The sequence below is a fragment of the Prionailurus bengalensis genome, chromosome E3 (genome assembly GCF_016509475.1).
Source record: "Prionailurus bengalensis isolate Pbe53 chromosome E3, Fcat_Pben_1.1_paternal_pri, whole genome shotgun sequence".
Taxonomy (NCBI): domain Eukaryota; kingdom Metazoa; phylum Chordata; class Mammalia; order Carnivora; family Felidae; genus Prionailurus; species Prionailurus bengalensis.
In genome coordinates this window covers 9,177,847-9,196,849 of record NC_057357.1, presented here as the reverse complement: position 1 = coordinate 9,196,849, position 19,003 = coordinate 9,177,847, and the positions used below count along the sequence as shown (strand labels likewise).

Here is a 19,003-nt window from a genome sequence, read left to right as displayed (position 1 = left end):
TGACTCATAAGAACTCCGGGAGAGTTGTCATCACTCCCCGTGTTTGGACGAGAAGACGGGGGCCCAGAGAGGTCATACAACTCAGCATGGTCCCGACTAAACTTCATACCGCGTGAATCCAATTACAGGCTTTTCCTTTTGACACTTACTTGTCTGTTATACTTAAAATAGTCCTTTAAAGACTGCCAGACACACAAGGAGACGACATGCAGGCTCAGGAAGGAAAGGGAACGCCAGCCCCATCCACATTTCGGGGAGTGACCTGGACAGATGGCCCCACGGGGTTCACAGCTTGAAGGAAGCGTGGCCTGGGGTGGGGCGGCGGGTGGTGCGTTCTCCGACGCCACCCTGCCGCCCCTTGGTCCGGGCTCCTGGGTCACCAACACATCAAACTCAGAGATTAATTCTTCACTGATTACCTAAGAAGTCACTTTTCTGGGCCAAAGGCGACTGAACAAAATAAGGTAACCCTCATACTCAGAGGTCCATTGACCGAACTTTCCAATGTCCAAAGTGAATAGCATCCTGGTCTCAGAAATTAGAGGGACCGAATCTGTGGTTGGAAAGTAACTGAGTATCAGGAATAAACAAAGATGACCAGGCTTCGACCTAAAAGGAACTTGAGAGACCCCCCCCCCCACCACCACCACTAACAACTTGCCCAAGTTCATCCTCTGTGGGGAGATACAAAGGGCCATTGTCCATCATTGATTCAAAAAGCTGCCCGAACTCTCTGAAGAACCCTCACCCCATCCATACTCACCTGCTACCTTAGTGTAATGAACTGTTTCAGTTCTGACCACCACCTTTAGGTACCCTGCGTGCCAGGTGTTTGCTGTGTTTACTTGGCCACTGTCTGCCTGCCCCCTAGGAGAGCTGGAACCTTCTCTCAGTGCCTGCTGTCTCCCCGAACCTCAGATTGCCCCTGGCTCCTGGCAAGGGCTCAGAACTACTTGTAGAACAGAGCGAGGGAGAAAAGAACACAGCACAGAAATGCTTACTGAGCACCTACTATATGCTCTGTTTACCTGAATTCATTTCACCTGCCTAGTAACTGGGACCTGATTAGTTCCGTGTATATATATGGGTCCGAATCTCAGAATGCTCAGTGACCTTGGTCAAGATCACCTGACCCGAATACCTGCTCCACTCCTGGTGTGGGGCTGGACATTTACCTTCAAGGTATCTCACACACTTCTCACATGACCCCTGCATGCATGCCCCCACATGCATGAAGGATGCATGATATATTTCTGCAGAAGAAGCTGAAGTTTCTGTCCCGATGCTACTGAGATCAATATGCAAATGAGTGATGGAGCTAGCTAGCACTGGATTCTCTCTCAAATGGTCCGTGCTCAACCTAACTCCTCTGCTCCGGGCCTCCCCAGTGGCTTGGGGTCTGCTGCAGGATCTGGCAGGGACGCAGGGAGGAAATAGAGCCACCAGCCATTTACTGACCGGGGCTGAATTCGGTGTGATTTGCACCCATTACTCCATCACGCTCGAGGGCAGGTTTTCTCTCTCTGAGGGACCCCAAAGAAACGAGGAAATAACCTCTTGGGTTGATAAACTGGCTTAAAGAGTTTAATTGGTAACAGTTAAAAATCTCACTTTTAATCTTTAAACTTTTCCTAGTTAAAGTCTTATGATAACTTAACGGTGGGTGATTCTAGAATGATTAAACGTCCAAGTTTATTATTTGAGCTTTATCATGTTGCCAGATACCGGAGTGGCCCTTTAGGAACCAAGGTGTTACCGCCGAAAGGAAAAATTCACCAGATACTTCTGGGGGGGGGGGGGGGAGGGAGGGAGGGTTTCTATGGAGTATCAGAGAGAACGAATGAATAATTTCCTACCCCCACAAAGAGCGGCATTAACAAAACAAAGTTAAATTGCGAGAAAAGTCACAAACCTCAAAGTTTACCCTTTTAACGTGTGCAGTTCAGTCGTGTCTGACATTGTCCCAAAGTTGTGCCACTGCTACCACTAGCCAATGCCTGAACATTTCCACCATCCCAGAAAGAAACCTTGTGTTATTAGTCACACACACACACACACACACACACACACACACACACACACACACCCCACCCTGGGCCACTTCTCCACTTTCTGCCTCTTTGGCTTTGCCTCTTTCTTGACATTTTATAGACACGGGATCAGGAGGCATTTCGTGTCTGGCTTCTTCTACTCTGTGTAATGTTTTCCAAGTTCATCCCTCTTGGAGCAGATGTCACTGCTTCATCCCTGTTGACAGCTGAATAACGTTCCTTTGTATGGACAGGCCACACTTTGTTTATCAACTCATCCCTCGGGGGACATTGGGGTTGCTGCTACTTTTTGGCTCTTTTGAATTATGCTGCTGTGAGCATTCGTGTGCAAGTTTTTGGGTGGACCTGTTCTCCATTCTTTTGAATATATACACACACCTAGAGGTAGAAAGGGTGGGTCGCAGGGTGACGCTATGTTTAACATTTTGAAGAACTGCCAAGGAAAGGCGTTTCTTGAATTCCTTTTTTAAAAAGTTCTACACACAAAAAAATAATAATAAAACTGAAGCATCAAATAAAATTTTACGAGCTGCCTGTCTGAGAAATGAATCTTGCAGGGTAATTTGCATTTTTAAGAATTCTCTTTTGTAAAGGAAAGATTTCCGAAGCAAATGCTATAAATATGGTAAGGCTGTTTCATGCTATGGTCATCATCAAGTGCTCATTGTATCCAAAGTGCCTGGCTCAAAACAAAGGCCTTGCCCATCAGAAGTGGGGCGGGGGGCGGGGCCCGGGTGGCTCAGTCAATTAAGCTTCCGACTTCGGCTCAGGTCATGATCTCATGGCTGGGGGGGGGAGGGGGGGTTTCGAGCCCCCAGTCGGGCTCTGTGCTGACAGCTCAGAGCCTGGAGCCTGCTTCCGATTCTGTGTCTCCCTCTCTCTCTGCCTCTTCCCTGCTTGCACTGTCTCCCCCTCTCTCTGCACCCCTGCCCCGCCCCCGCACTCTGTCTCTCTCTCAAAAAATAAATAAATACTAAAAAAAAAAAAAAAAAAAAAGCGAGAGAGGGGCACCTAGGTGGCTTAGTCAGTTAAGTGTCCAACTCTTGATCTCAACTCAGGTCTGCAATTCACGGTCTTGAGTTCAAGCCCCACATTGGGTTCTGTGCCAGGCATGAAGCCTACTTAAGAAAAAAAAAAAAAAAAAAAAGAAGCAGAAGAGAGTCATTCTACCAGAGCTGCTGCAGGTTCCTGGACCCCCAACATGAGAAGTGTGTCGGTGGCGGGGGTTGTCCAGCTGGTGCCCAGCCTGCCTCCCTGGCCTGCTAGGCTTATAAGCCTCCTCCCCCATCACTGAGGGGCATGTCTGGTCGGCCCAGCTCTGTGAAAACCAGTCTGTCAATCGGCACTGTGGGTCTTCAATAAACCCACCGCTCCCACGTCCGACGAGACATGAGGAAACGTATGCCGGTGTTTCAGGCCTTTTGCGTGCATCGGTTGTAGGTTCTTACAAGGACGGAGGCACGAAACAAAAGCTGAGTGGTCACTGAAGAGCCACACGGCCTCTGGACTCCGTCCGTTTGTAGAAGACGGAGAGTGGAGAATTCGCTCGCTACTCAACACAGACGTTCCCAGTAGCTGCTAATAACGTCTCCGCACCACTTTATAGTTTAAGAGGCACAGGGGGTCACGTGTGAGCCCCCCCACCCACCCCGACTCCACGATACAGTAAGTGATGCCAGAAGCACCCGGCCCCCCTCCAGCACCACGCAGGGCACGGATGCCCCCGCTGCTCACCGAGACCCGGCCACGCGGGCTCCAGGCGGCCCGTGCAGGACGTGTCCATTTGAGTTGCAACTTTATTTTTAAGTGACTCTCTTTTTCCAGGCTGAGTCACTCCCTGCAGTGTCTATATAAAGGCTGTAGAGGCAGTGACTAAATGCATTTGGGCCTGGGCCACAACTATATATTACTCCCCCCATCCCCCGGCCTGCTGGCTCCTCCTCTCACGGGGAGCACGGAAGGACTCACAGAGTTGGCGGTGTCGTCCTCACCTCGGCCACAGGGGACTGGGTGACCTGCGTGTGAGGGACACGACGCTGGGGCACGCGCTTTCTCATTTCATTCCGAGGGTGCATCCCGATCAACAACTAGCTGGCTGTGGCTTTTCTGAAGAAGGTGTCCCCTCCTGGGCCCCCCTGAGTCCCCCCTGCCGGAGGTGGGAAGGGATCCACAGCCCTAGTTACGGTTGTACGGAGGGACAGCACGAGATTCCTTTCCAGGTGGTACCCCAACATGACTCCGGACTTTTGGTAACAGTTTCCCAAGAATGAAAAATTCAGAGCAGCGAACCAACAAGGGGCGAACCAAGATTCTGCCACTCAGGAAATGAATGCCAGCGAGCAGGCGGTCAGGTCAGCCTTGAAGAGAATGTTCCCTGTCAGGGAGCCGGGTGTGCGGCTGGCATCGGGCCCAGGACCACCTTCCAGCGTGGATGGCGAGTGAGGGAGGGGCGGTCAGTCCCAGTGTTGACCCCAGGCAGCTGTGCCCACGACAGTCAGGGCCGTGACAGGAGAAGACACGCCATGGCACTCGGGCAGGAGGGACGCGGAAAACTACGACCCCGACGATGACCGCCGTGGGCCGGGTTTCACGACGAGTAACGCTCTCGAGGGCAAGACATGTCGAGGTACAAGTACGTCGGGACAAAAATGACCATCAAGAGTCCCTAAACGGCAGCCCCAGTTGACATGGCCCCTTTTATAGGAAACATGAATCAACCTGGCCAAGTTGGGCAGACAAGTGCCTAAGACCGACTCTGGGGTAGCAGCTGGACACAGACAGGGCAGAATTGAGTTCTGAGGGTGGTTCTGTGATGAAATCGCTGCGCCCCTGCTCCCTGCTTCCCCTCCCCGCCCCCCACGAAGGATGGTTCCTCCCTCACTGAAAAGAGCAGGAACAGAACAAAACAAAGCCCATGCTCCTTGTAGAATGGAGTCTGACACTGAGGACCTTTCTTCTGAGAGTCGAGCATTCCATCTAAATAGCATGGCGGTGAGCTGGGCCTGCTGTCCCCCTGCAGGCGCCCTGGGACCTCCCTGGAAGGGCCCGCGCCTCACTCAGCCTCAGAGCCCAGCAGTTAAGAGCACAGAGTCAGTGGCCACACCGCCTGGGCTCACGTCACCGCCTGGCCAAGTAGTGGAAAACTTAACTGATGGGAGAACAAGAAAAAGGAATCCCTGAGTGGAATCGTGAAACCCTAGCGCTGTCCCAGACTTTCCAGAAATGACTGTTTCCAGGAGCGCGGAGGGGGCCCGGCCTCCCAGGGCCAGTTGTGGGCAGTGCCCATGTGCTTCCACGTCCCTGCTGACCCAGTCCGCAGTCGGCTTCATTGACGCGAATGCCATCCGAGGCCTCAAAGGTCGTCCCGGCCTGTACCTGGGATCTCCGATCAGGGCAAGAGCAAAGCAGAAGGCGAGCACTTTGTGGCATACAATCTTCAAGAAAGCCACCACCGCCCTTCCTGCACATACTGCCACCAGCCTAACCTCCCCCTTCACCACCCTCCTCCTGTCTCCCACCCCTACCCCCAGTGCCCTCCAGATGTGGCACACTGAGGCGGCAGATGTGCATCTCGGGGACTGTGTTCTAGGCCAGGGGCTTCCGGGTGAGCTCCAGTGGGTCCAGGAGAAACGATGCAAGCGTGTGCATTTCTCAGGGGGGGAAGGAGGTCCTTAACACCCACCGATGTTTCAGAGACTGAGAACCAAGGCCCAACAGGGGCCCTGTTGACCTACAACAAGGGTTACCGAGGCACATGGGGCTGAGACCTTTACCACGGATGGAAGAGTGTTTCTGGGGGGGAAGTCTACATTCAGAAGATTCCAATTATAACATCTTAGCACTTAACATGCCAGATCAAGATGTTCAACTTGCTGGTAAGAAAGATAAGGAACTCTTTAAGAACAAGGACAGGGTTGTATCCTCAGGGCGGAACCATCTGGCACATGGAAGGTGTTCCAAAAATATTTGCAAAATGATTACCTGTCACCACAAACCAACTTCTGAAATGCTACGAGCTGAAACTACCTGCATTTGTTGTGGGTTTTTTTTTAATGTTTATTTATTTTGAGAGACACAGAGAAAGAGAGAGAAAATGCTCGCACGAGCAGGGGAGGGGCAGAGAGAGAGGGAGAGAGAATCCCAAGCAGGCTCCATGCTGTCAGCACAGAGCCCCACTCAGGGCTCAATCCCATGAACCGTGAGATCATGACCTGAGCTGAAATCAAGAGGCGGATGCTCAACAGACTGAGCCCCCCAGGAGCCCCCTTGTTGTGTCTTTTTTTTTTTTTTAAGTTCCCCGAGCTGGCTTTGAGAAGCAGAAATCAACTACATCTAACGTGCTCCATACTCTATGTCCCAAGCTCATACTGGTAACAAACACGCCCTGGACTCGAGGTTCCAGGCTTGTGTGGAGCCCTCCACACGCTCACACACACACACAAATACACAACATATGCATGCATGCATACACACACACACACACACACACACACACACACACACAGCAACCCCTGTGAGCTGGGCCCTATCATCACACTTTTGACAGGTGACAACGCTGAGACTCTGGGAGGTGAAGTAATTCACCAGTGCCACGAGGCAGTAGGCCACCGGAGGTGATACACACGGAAAGTGACAGAATATAGAAATATCCCCCCAGTCTTTTATGTTCACCTAATCAATTATTAATCCAATAGGGAAGGGATGTTTCATTCCAAAATTAAAATTAAAAACCATTTTTCTTTGAAAGGGGCTTTTTTGTTTGTTTGTTTTGAATCAGAACAATGTCTACCACTTTTTTTTGGAGTAATTGCAACCATCTTCAAATTGACCACAATTTGGGGGTTAAAAAGATGTAAGCAGTAATATCAACTGACCGTGAAGGGATTAATATAATGACACAAAATGGAAACTTAAAAGAAAAAATGCACCATACACGAAAAACCTTCAGGGCTCTGGCCACCGCGGCACCTGTCACTCTGTGCTCCCGGGGCTCGTCCCGTGTGGAAGGACCTGCCCGCTGGCTCTGAGGCCTCCCGCACAGCCCCCCTTTCCCTCTGGACTTGAGCTTCCCCAGCTACCCGTGGGCAGGGCCAGGTTGGAAGATAGAAACTCCCTGTTGGGAGACCAGCGCGCTCGCCTCTGACTTTTCTCTGGTGCCCTCATCCTGCATAATAGATTCACTAAACGTTCGACGGACGCTAGGAGCGCATTATCTTCTTCCCCAGAACACAGAGGGGGGACTCCCGCGTGCTCATCAGCAATCAGCACACCAGGTGCAAACCAGTCACAGCGCTGGCCACCCGCCCTGGAACAAGGGCCTCGTCCTCACTCGGCCAACTTTCTGAGGTGTGGAGATCCTGGTCTGTGTCCCCCTAAGGAAGATGCCTCTCCTGCCAATGAGCCAATTTTTTTTTTTTTGAACCCCTGAGAACAAGTTCTAAGCAACCTTCACTTTTATGTCCAATCTCTCAAAGAGTTTCCTCGACGGTAAGTGTGAACTGATTCCCTCCGTTGCTGAACGATCCGTCCAGCAGCGTAGTCACAAGAGGGGACCGATGTTGGAAAACCGTGGGGGCCCCTCTGCACTGTGACCCCAAACAGACAATCCAATATCCCCTGTGGACCCCAGGCCCCGCACTCACTAGAGTCCCGACACGTGCCACCAGACCCCCACACGCGTGTACCCTCCCCCTCCACGAACCCCGGAGGACTTGGCTATAGCCACGCCCCCACCCCCGTTCTGGCCTCACGTGGCTTCACTATTTACGCGGGATTCTGGCCGGCTGGTGGCATCAGTGAACCTATCTCCCCTATCAGTTCTCGCCTCAGGGCTCCCACAGGGACCCCACACAGCCACACAGATGCCGTGGACGGTCCTGGGATAGAAAGAGCCGAGGGAAGGGGCGGCAGCCGCAGGGGGCGTCACCCTTCCCGGCTTCCTGGAAATTCCTGTTGCAGCGAGACTCTCCTCATTGCAGCAGGAGTAGCCTGAGTGAGCACTAGCCTGGACCAGCTGGCAGAGGCCAGGAGCGAGCAGCACAGAAACCTTCCGTCCCCTTCCGGGTGTTTCTGGGCCCCTCTTCTCCACGGAAGACAGGGTCTACAACTGTGCTCTGGAAAGAAATGCTCCAAATGGCATTTATGAACCACACTGCTTCTCCCCCAAGCCTCTTCCAGGGACTGAGATTAGGAGATAAAATGCTGAGTGTTTCGGAGGGGGAGGGCTCTTCAAGCTGTGTGAGCTGGTCTCCCATTTCCATGTCAGGGGAGGGGCCGTACCCTCAGTGGCCGGAGGGGAACGCACCCCCTCGGCGGGCCCCCGCCCCCACAGCTGACAGGAGCCTGGGACTCGGAACATCCAGGAATCCGGGTCTCTGCTGCTCTTCATAGTCCCGACCATGGGACAGATTATGTTTACTGAATTGTCTGCTGCCTCGGAAGGATGACCTTGACCTTCTGTTTTAGATTTTCCAAGGAAAATGGTCACCCAGGGAAGGGCAGTAAGAACACGGGGCAGAGGATGACAGCTCACTACGGGAACGGTACGAAGGGTGGCTCGAGGGACAGATGCGAAGGGCGCCGGCCAGGGGAAACAGGAGTCAAGGACAAGGATGAGAGCTCGGGAAACCCCACAGTGAGACCCTCCAGGAAGGCCTGCTCTGAAGTGGCCTTAGAGAAGGAAAGTAATTAGAGAAAGGCAGTCCTGGATCCTGTCTTTACTCAACACAGAGCAGAGCGGATCCCCGATACCACATGGAAGGCGGTAACCAGGCCCGAATCTCTACAATGTGCACCTGTGCTTGGATAGGACGGGAAGATCCACGTTTAAGGGAGGGGGGTGAGGGCAAGCAGTGCATCTAAAATTTAAAGCCCTTAGGTGGGTCTGCCCCTAAAGCCCCCTTTCTTCCCGCTGGGCTATTGTGTTTTCTCCCCAAATATTTATTCTGAAAACAGAGGGTTAATGATTTGTTTCCCAAAATGACTCACAATAGCACACCCCCTCAAGCAGCAAGCTAGACGGTACACTTGACACGGGTCTGCCCTTGAAAGTTCCAATCACGCATCATTTTTCAGGAATATTATGAAAGTCTGGGGCATGCCTCCCAGAAAGCAGCTTTCCTTCCAGACCTGATCCTTTGTCCTGCACGGAAGAACGTGGGCGGTCCGCTCTCGCCTGACGGGAGGGTGCAGGAGGCTGGGGCGAGAGCCCGCGGCCCGAGAACCGTCGTGGGCCAGCCTGGCAGAAGCTCCCGGAAAGCAATTCCCACGTCTGTCCAATGGTCTCTAACACCCTCCTTGCTTTTCGTTTCTTACAAACCCTTGGACGGGGACCGGGGGAACCAGGGGCCTCGAAAACAGACTGGGAAAATGCTGCCCGAGGCCCTCTGAACACGGCCTTTCAAACGTGTACTTACAAGAAAAAAAGAGGAGCCCACGAGGAGCACATTTCCAGTGCCCTTTAAAGCGTATTTCAGGAAACAGAGGCGTTTAACAGGCCCTACCGGACTAAATGTCTGTTCGACAAGAAGGATCGGCACATCGCGTCCTCAGAAGTGTGCAGCCTCAGACAGGGCAGCAGGGAAGGAGGACCCCCCGCACCCCCTCCCGCTACGCCCTCGTGCTCGGGGCTCCTGCAAGGACTCGGGGTCACGTGCTAACAGGCGTGGGCACGGAGCGTGGGGGCCGGAGCCCCGAATGGGCCACGCAGCCGGCCGCGTGCTCTCGCACACCCAAGTGGGTCAGCAGGCGCATCTGGAATTAGCTCGTGCTCTCCTGCGTTCAGACAACCAACCGACGCCCGAGGGCCCCCAGCCCGCCACGAGGCACGCAGTCTGCTGGGGGCGAAATGCTTACAAACACAGCTTCTGAATATGTCCGAGGGCAGGGAGACCCCTCTCAAAGACACCTGGACGGTCCTGCGGCCTCACCTCTGGAGTGTTCTTCTTGAACTCTCGGCTCTGCTCGATAAGCCGCTTTCTGGACTGCTCGCTTTCATCTTGCCGGTTCGCCAGTACTGTTGCGGTGGCATCGAGTTCCCTCTGTCGAGAGAGACACAAAGGAAGACAAGGTTGTCACTGCTGCTTCGTACCAGAGGGGATCGTATCTGCATTCGACCAGAACCCGGGAGAGGCCCCCCCCCAACCCCGTGGCTCTGGGGGTTACCAACTCCCCGGCAGAGGAGGGGCTGGGGCCGCAGAGGGGAGTGGACACACTCGGGCAGTTGCCATCGCCCCGTGCGCACGTCCCGGAACACCACGCTCCCCCGGCTCGATGTGCCGTGGGTCCACACGCACCTCACAAATGACTGCTTCGGGGACAGAACACGCAGACACGTTTTTCTTTGCTAAAGCCAGCGTCAGCCCAATGCCCTGATGCCATCTAACATACTTTATTTTTATTTGGAGAGAGAGAAAGAGAGCGTGAGCTGGGGAGGGGCTAGGAGTGCGAATCCCAAGCAAGTTCCACACTGTCAGCACAGGGCCAGATGGGGGACTCGCACCCATGAACTGCGAGATCACGACCTGAACCGAAATGAAGAGATGGACGCGTAACCCACTGAGCCACCCAGGCGCTCCTGGTTTCTGTTCTTAGCAAGCTTTCCCTCTTGCCGAGTCTCTGTGCCCTGATGACTCTGCTTTACTCTGGGCTTCTCGCTGGGGCGTGCTATTCGTCTGTCTTCAACAGTGTGGGCCTGGGGGCTTGTGTGCTGATAACTGGGTCTGCTTTCATTTAACAGTACATATTGTGGGTTTCAGAGAGGTGAGGTATCATGCCCATAACCTGTGACTAGTTTTCAGGAGGGACCTTTACGGGGCAAATTCCAAGAATAATGATTTGCAGGATGCAGTCAACTTTGGGAATGGGGCACCTGGTAACAACAGCTATTCTCAAGCTACTGTCCTTGCATTGAAACTCTGAGAGCCACCAGGTCCGGGTGCCCTGTAAGAAGAGGACCTCGGCTCACACGACAAAATAACGCTCAGAGCATCAGAGAACCTGTGACCTGGCCTCGGAAATTCTGGGAGGAGCTGCCAACGGGATCCGTTTCAAACAAGCCTGCAGCAGATGGGCCCAGAGTGGTGTCCCAAGCCGACAGCAGGGGCACAAGGACACGCTGCCGTAGCCACCAAAAGGCCCATTTTCTTGCCCAGCGGCCTCAGTTACTAAAGACACACACTGGCATCTTCTGATTAGGATTCGATGTGGCTGTTGCGCATGGCTTCTCCGTGGTATGCCCCATCCCCTGGGGTCCAGCAGGGCAAGGACCCAATTGAGGACTGAAAAGCGAGGCAAATCAGACACAGAGATCCTTCCACAGACATCCGGGAAACATGTGAGTCTCCCCCCCTCCCCCTCCCCCACCCCTATGAGGTTTCACCTGCCTCCCTTTTTGGCGGAAGTAACCGGAGGAGTTTGGTGGGGCCTCCTGATGGGCACTTCACTTGTACAGTATGGGGCGGGTCACTGCCAGAGAGGACGACAGGGCGCTGGAGCCACATCCAGTGTGGTGTCGACTTGGAAATCATAAGACGGTTTTTACTGGGGGGGTGAGGGGTGGGGAGGGGGAGACACTCCCCACCGCACTCTCTCTCCCCTGTCGTGTTTCTGGCATTACAGCAAATCTTGAGCAAACAAGTCCAAAAGAATAACATGGGCTAGAATTCAAGAACAGATGTCAAAGCTACTGCAGAAAAGAGGGAAACACTGCACATTTTGATAGACCACATTTGAAACACATCCCAGTCGAGTGAAGGCAGGGAAAAAAGAGCAACCGAAACGAATGTGGTGATGCGGGGATGGAGACGGAGAAGAGAGAGCAATCGCAGATAAGCAGAAGGCTTTTCAAAAATATAAACAATCTGGTAAGGAGGAGGACTTAGACGGCTATATTTAAGCAGCAGGAGCAGAAGTTATAAAAGGAGGCTTCAAGAAGTGGGGAGAAACGCCAATATTGAAACATGACAGGAAAAGTAGAGTTGATGTTTTGTTCTAATCGCCCGCAGATGCAGAAAACTTGGGCACTGACTGCTTCCAACGAGGACCTAAATTCCAGGGCGGGGGGGGGGGGGCTGTCACCCAATCAGCCATAACGGCTAGACGGTGGGGGGCACAGAGGGGACTGTGGTCCCAGCCCTGACCCCACCTTCCCACCTAGAGGGACGAGCGTGGGGACAGCGGGGCAATGCTGCGGAAGACGTGACAGAGCACACGGTCCCCTCGGGTCCCTGCATGCCCCACACGCTGAAGTCCGATCCAGCCCACAAGATCCATGGGCACATCCATCAGAAAACCCCACCAAGGAGGGCTGAGTCTGAGACAGGACCCTTGATACAAGGCAGCGAACCCACCTTTGTCACAGGGCCACAGGGCCCGTGAGCCTGGGGTGACGTACTGCTGGCAGTCGGGGACCCCCCGGGGGGCCGCCACACTCCCTTCCCCACGCGTGCAGACATACGCAGGTCCACATGAGAAACCAACGCGAGTCTCCAGATTTAATACCGTGCCTCGGCCCGCCAGCACAGAAACCGACCAGCACCGCCAAGGAGGACAGGCTGGGCTTGCCCAGCCCCGGGGTCTGGTTGGTCAGACTTAGGGCTCGCGATCTTTGGCCAGGTCCCTTACAAAACCACCACGAGGCCTTCTGAAGGACACGGAGGCTTTGTACAGTTGTTGGGACGACGCAGAGAAGAGACGGCTATTAAACATAAGCCAAATACTGTTTTATTATCTACCCGGCCCGCCTATGCTCAAAGTGTCAAATACAATGACACATTAACAAGGGAATTTAATGTGTTTACGGGAGGTGGCGGTGGGGGCCTAAAATACAGAACCCTCAGTCCCGGAGTCACTGGTCACGTGTAAAAAAGAGCGTGGAGGGTCCCCACACCTGAAAGGCACTCAAAACTCGCCAAGAGAAAACAAAAACCAAAAACCCACACCTGGGAATCAACCAGTGTCCAACGAGAGCGTGTTGGCATATCCACTCAAGGATCATTCTGCAATGGTAAGAAAAAGTCCTGCATGTGCTAGGACATGGGCTGATCTTCGAGATATATTTAAGCAAAAAGAGCAAAGTGCAAGAACAATGCCAGTATTGTTTAAAAGAGTATCTATACATATGCTTGCATAAGCTTTGATTGTCTCCAGAATGATACAAAAGACACTTGTAACTGCTTGGCTCTGAGAAGGCGCTGGGGGGGGGGGAGGGGGAGGGGGGAGGCGGAACCTTCCCTTCAGTGTCCAGCTGACCCTCGAAGAACACGGGTTTGAACTGCATGGGCCGCTTAGACGCGGGGGTTTTTTATAGCACAGTACTGTAAATGTATTTTCTCTTCCTTATGATTTTCTTCGGAACGTTTTCTTTTCCCTTTATTGTAGGAATATGGTATATGATACGTAGGGCATACAAAGTACAAGTTAATCGACTATTTATGTTATAGGTCAGTCTTCCAGTCAACAGTAGGCTCTGAGTAGTTAAGGTTCAGGGGGAGTCAAACGTTGAATGTGGATCTTTGACCAGCCGGGGGTCAGCACCCCTAATCCCCCCATTGTTCAAGGGTCAATTGTACCTCTTTTGACTATTCTAGCCGTGTGCATGCATTATTACCCAATTCGAAACACTGTATTGTTAACTTTTTAAATCCTGCTGATGTGAAAAATACACACATATATTGTTCTAGAAACATATTTTACATCGTGCGGCCCATAATACGCATGTTCAATGGCCCGCATGTCCCCCTGCCCAGCAGCAGAGGCCTGGAATAGATGAGCTCTTGACTCACTCCAGTAACTCAAAAACTGAGGCAAGCACGTCCTTTGTCAAAACAACAGCTGTTTCTTGCACAACGCGTCGCACACTGGCCAGTCTCCGGGCTTATGAACGAGGAGGAGGTGGCCAGTTACAGAAAACGCCGCTCACCCAGGCCAGAGCTTTCCCAGGGAATGGCAGAGGAGGGCGTCCCCTCAAAACGATTTAGAAATATTCTCCCGCTGGAAACAGCCGACAGCCCCAAGTCCAAAGTCATGGGAAGTTGGGAGGGCTGGTGGTGAACCGGCGGGCTCTGAACACCCGGGCACTTTCAACTAGGCTGGAAGTGGTGGAAATTGTCCTGGGTGAGTGTCTCACAAGGACAGGCACCTGGAGGCAGAAACTGCGGTTTTCTTTCAAAGTCATCGTGTGGCAGCCGATGCCAGGAGGTGACGAGGCCCAGTGTTTGAACCTGAGGCCCCGTGTGCACGAGCACGCCCCCTGCTATAAGGCGGGTAGGCTCCCGCAGAGCCGTGGACGCCTGTAGTCCTGACTTCCTCTCTGGCGAGAACTTCTGGCAGGCTTTCCCTCCCATTTCTGACAGATCCTCAAAGGGCAAAGTGCCTAACTTTTTAACTTTCTCTCTGCCTGAACTCCGGCCTCTCAACCGAGTATTAAAGATTTATCAAACACAAGAAACAGGGGCGCCTGGGTGGCTCGGTCAGTTGAGTGCCCAACTTCGGCTCAGGACATGATCTCAAGGCTTGTGAGTTTGAGCCCCACGTTGGGCTCTGTGCCGACAGTGCGAAGCCTGATTGGGATTCTCTCTCACTCCCTCTGCTTTCTCTCTCTCTCTCAAAATAAATAAATAAGCTTAAAACACACACACACACACACACACACACACACACACACACACACACAGGAAATAAAATGTGACCACAAGCCTATTTAAAAGAAAATTTTCCCAAATAAACAGGTCTTAATAACCTCAGTGATCAATTTGAAATCAATTTAAAGTAGGTATGCCTGCCGTTTGTCTGTATTGAACCGGGGGAGGGGGGGTACCTGCAGTGCTTTTGGGAGACTCCTCTCATAAAGTCCCATTGCCAGGCCCTCAAGGGCTCCCTGTTCCTCCTGGGCCCAGGGAGGGGAGCCCTCTCCCCCAGCACCCTTGGGGTGGCCGGAAAACATACCTGGCCAACTGCCTCCACAAGGCAAATAAGTATTCTCTGCTTATTGTCTGTAACTTTAATTGAAAGTTCGTTCATCTGGTATTTCCTTTGGGTTTACCTGTCAAGCTAATCAAACAGCAGATCACGTATACGAATCCAAAATGGCTTTATCGGTGAAACCAAGAGGACCCGTACAAAAAGGGAAAGGCAACCCCGGTCTCTGCATGGGGTGGTCCCGGGGCTTTTTCTGCTTCCTTTCCAGCAACAGGGTCATTTGGACAACTGCAGGAAGTGGGTAAGGGCCCCAGCCCACCTACCAGCCGCCCCCACCCAGCCGCCCCCACCCAGCCCCCTACACAGAACAGCTTTAGACTCCTCAGACAGTGGCCTCAGAGCAACCCGGCCGGGATTCCAGGCTCCATCCCAGCTGTAACCTGTGTGGTTTTGGCCCAATGACATTCCCTCTCTGGAGGGAATTAAGATAAAGCATGTTCAATTCGGGGCACGGGACGTGCTCCATCAAGGGGAGTTTTTCTGTACTATAAGAGCCATGCACTTGACCTCAGGCCTGAGCTCAGTCTGCCACCAGTGTCTCCAACCAGGTCGGGGGCTCCAGAGAACGCACGGATGAGTCAGAAGCCGACCCTGACCTCCAGGTGCCCACTGTCCAGCAGAGGAAACCAGGCAGGCATGGAAAAGCAACAGGACACAAGGGCCTGGCCCAGTGGAACCAAAAGACAGCAGGGGTTAGAAAAGGGAGAATATAAGTTCCAGCAAGAAAGCCCTATGAGCGTTCGCAGAAGATGCCCATCTTGGCTGGGGCCTGTGGGGGGGATGGGCTCAATCCCCATTACCCTCCCCCTCTTCCCCTCACGGAGTCCCTGGCACAACCTGGGGGGGGGGGGGGGCGGTTGCTGTCAGAGACCAAGAATAGGGGTTCAGAGGAACCAGGAGCCTGGTCAGGCCCCCCAGGGTAGGGGTGGCAGGGACACAAGAGGAACACGCCAATATGGAGATAACTGGGTTCAAATAGAAACATGGAGGCTGCTTCTCCAGACATGTCCACCAACAGCGACCAAGACACCCACCGTAAGTGGACAGGTACATGTGCACACATTTCATTTGCTCATATGTACACAAGACGCCTCTGGAAGAGATATGGGTACCACCCCGCATCCTGGGGAGGAGAACGAGGCGGGGGGCCTTTTACTTTCTCCCCTTTATACCTTTTGAATTTGAGCACCTACCTGTAATGTCTTCTGCTAAAAAGTATGCATTTATCTCTCCAAATCTCAGTTTTTCCCTACAATGAGACGCAGGCTCTGGTGGACGGATAGGCCGGCTGACTGCCCCCCCATCCCCGTTTCCCAGAGCGGTGCTCCCTGTGGAGCTGCGGGAAGTGCATTTTGTTCCGTCCGTGGGTGTGTGCACCGACAATGCACGGTATTTAAAGGAGAACCTTGCAGAAGTCCTGAAGCAAACGCCCCTGCTTTCACTTACTTTGTAAGTTTCGGCAGAGGACCGAGTCTGAGGCTGTGTTTCTCGGGTGCCCTTTTCAGACCCTTGGTTCTCACCCATCGCTTTCCCCGCGCACGATCCCCAATTCACTGAGAGTCCCACCAAAGTCTGAATCGCGGCTACGGGCTGTCAGGCGGTGGCAGCCAGGGGCTGGGGGTGAGCACTCCCGCTCGGGAAGCCCTACATGCCGCCGGTTAGACAGACCTCCAGCGGGGACCCTGAACGGTGGAAAACAGCACACCTAAAGGCAGGAAGGCAGGGATCCTGGAGTCCTACAGGAGCTGCGAGAGTGCACCCGGACACAAGACTCAGGCACCCTTTATCCCCTGGGAGCACCAATGACCTCTCTGAGCTGCGGGGAGCTGTAAAGGTGGCCAGGACAAGCACAAACCCTCCTGGGGAGGCAGGAGAGGGGATCTGAGCGTGTCAGTCCTAGGGGGCCTTGGATGAGACCATGGCACACTGGCTTTCCTCTACTGTCCCCAGAGGGCTGGGTCCCCTCCCTCCCTCAGACCCTCAGCGTCAGCTGTTCCCTCCACTTGGGAGACCTATCCCTGCTCCCCTCCATCAAACTGTCAGAGGAGCTCCGATTGAACACCATTTCCCCAGCCCCCAGCCCCTCCCACCCCCCTCCGGAAGAGACTGTAAGGTATGAGCCCAGCTCCCTGAACTGTGCCTCGTGGCAGTGACCCTGGTTTGCAAAAGGGTCTGCAATGCTGCATTTGCGTGCAAGTGTGTGAGATCAGCACGTCTCCCGATGGGCTGTAAGCTCCAGTAGGGCTCGCCTTCTGCTCACTGGAGAGTTCCCAGCACTTCACATGGCAGTGGGGCACATCACAGGTAGGCAGTCAATATTTGCTAAATGAAAGGGTAAGCTTAAGAAAGAAGGAAAGGAAAAATAAAAAGCAAAATATACAGGAAGGGGGCAGAAATTTAACAACTCTGCAAGGCTTCCTTCCAGTCGGAAAGAGAGGCTGCAAGCAAAAGGCTGGCCCGAGCACTGAGGCCTTGAATGGTAGAGAATGTTTGAGAACAGTTCAGGAGATTGTGGGGGCTGAGGAGGAGGAGGGGGTCAGCTGACAGAGCCAGCTTCTTAAAGGCAAGATGGATGGGGAAGGAGGCGTGGGGGGCCTGGAGGAGACCCACACTCCCCTCTTGCTCAGCCTCAAAGGATCCTGGGTCTAGCCCTAAGATGGCACCATTTTACGAGAATTAGGATCATTTGCCCACGAGGGACTCCTCCCTGCTGGAGCCGCCCTAGCAAGCTCTCCTAGCAGCCTAGGAAACAACTTTCATTGAGCCCCCTCCTAAGAATGCGGAATGGGAAAACAGTGGTGGGAAAGTCCATCCTGGCAGTGCTTTGGGGAAATCAGGCAGCAGCAAAGCAGATATGGGGTTCGCTGCTGGGGCTCTTCCCCTGCCTATGAGAAGGGCCCGCATGTGCCCCCTCTCTGTGTCCACGTGCCCCCAAGAAGGAGATCCCAGGAGGGGTCCGGGGGAGGGAATGCTCTTCCCAGGGCACCCAGTACAGAGCCCAGCTCCTAGCAGGGACTCAGTAAACGCTGGCCACAGAGAAGTGAGCTCTCTGGGTTAATCACACCCTGTGGCTCTTCAACTCAGGGAACAAAGAAGCGGGCAGGTGAACAGGCAAGGGACTGCCTACAGTTCAGGTTTCTAGCTCGCTGGGGCTGAATCCAAAACACTGCGCATTCCAGCCAGCCGTCTTCTCCCACCTTAGAGGGGGACGCAGCCTCCTGGCCGGGTCCCCAGGGCACAGGTGATGTACTCACAGCACGGGTTTCCCACCATGAGAGTGGGTCCTGCTCCCCCGTACCCCGGACAGAGACAGGGACAGGGACAGGGACAGAGAGGAGGTGCCTACGGGGCGGTGTATTGGGGGACCGGTGTGCCTATGGACCTGTGAGCTCTGCGACCAGCCGGGCTCTCTAACCTAAACCGGGGACACTAATACACATCTCACAGGGCTGTCATGAGGATTAAATAAGATAAAATGCCCGGGACGATGACAATGGTAGTTCCTCTTCTCCTCTCCCTATTCAAGCTGACCCCACCTCGTATGAAGATTATTTCCTCGTGCTGCTCTCGCTCTAAAGATGCTATTGTTCATCTAATATGTACTCAACAGTTCTCAATTCTGGGACACAACTTGGTATTCATTCCTGATCTAGGAAATTCAAGTAAAAAGATTTACTCCAACACAGACTTCCTCCCTGTCACGGTTCCATCTACAGACTCCACCACTGGGGATGGCAGGGGCAAGCTTTCTCGGTGTACGCTTTTCATTTTTACTTTTAAAGCAGGCTCTGTGCCCACTGTGGAGCCCCACACGGGGCTTAAACTCACAACCCTGACATCAAGACCTGAGCTGAGATCAAGAGTCGAACGCTTAGGGGACTGAGCCACCCAGGCACCCCCTCTGTATCTACCTTCAAGTGGAAATTCAATTTTGAACCAACTGAATGCATTACCAACTCAGAAAATAAAAATAA

The 19,003-nt window shown here is 53.4% G+C and overlaps 1 protein-coding gene across 9 annotated transcripts in view; it reads right to left on the bottom strand.

The window, feature by feature from the left end:
- The window catches only part of CUX1 (cut like homeobox 1), a 377,056-nt gene that overhangs the window by 278,419 nt on the left and 79,634 nt on the right, over positions 1-19,003 (bottom strand). For 7 of the 9 annotated variants that reach the window (XM_043559788.1, XM_043559789.1, XM_043559791.1 and 4 more), the window contains exon 2: positions 9,980-10,090. In XM_043559788.1, the coding sequence (XP_043415723.1) occupies positions 9,980-10,090 (111 nt within the window). Of the gene's footprint in view, positions 1-9,979; positions 10,091-12,400; positions 12,754-19,003 lie in introns of those variants that run through there. The other 2 variants (XM_043559785.1, XM_043559792.1) reach the window with 2 other exon arrangements.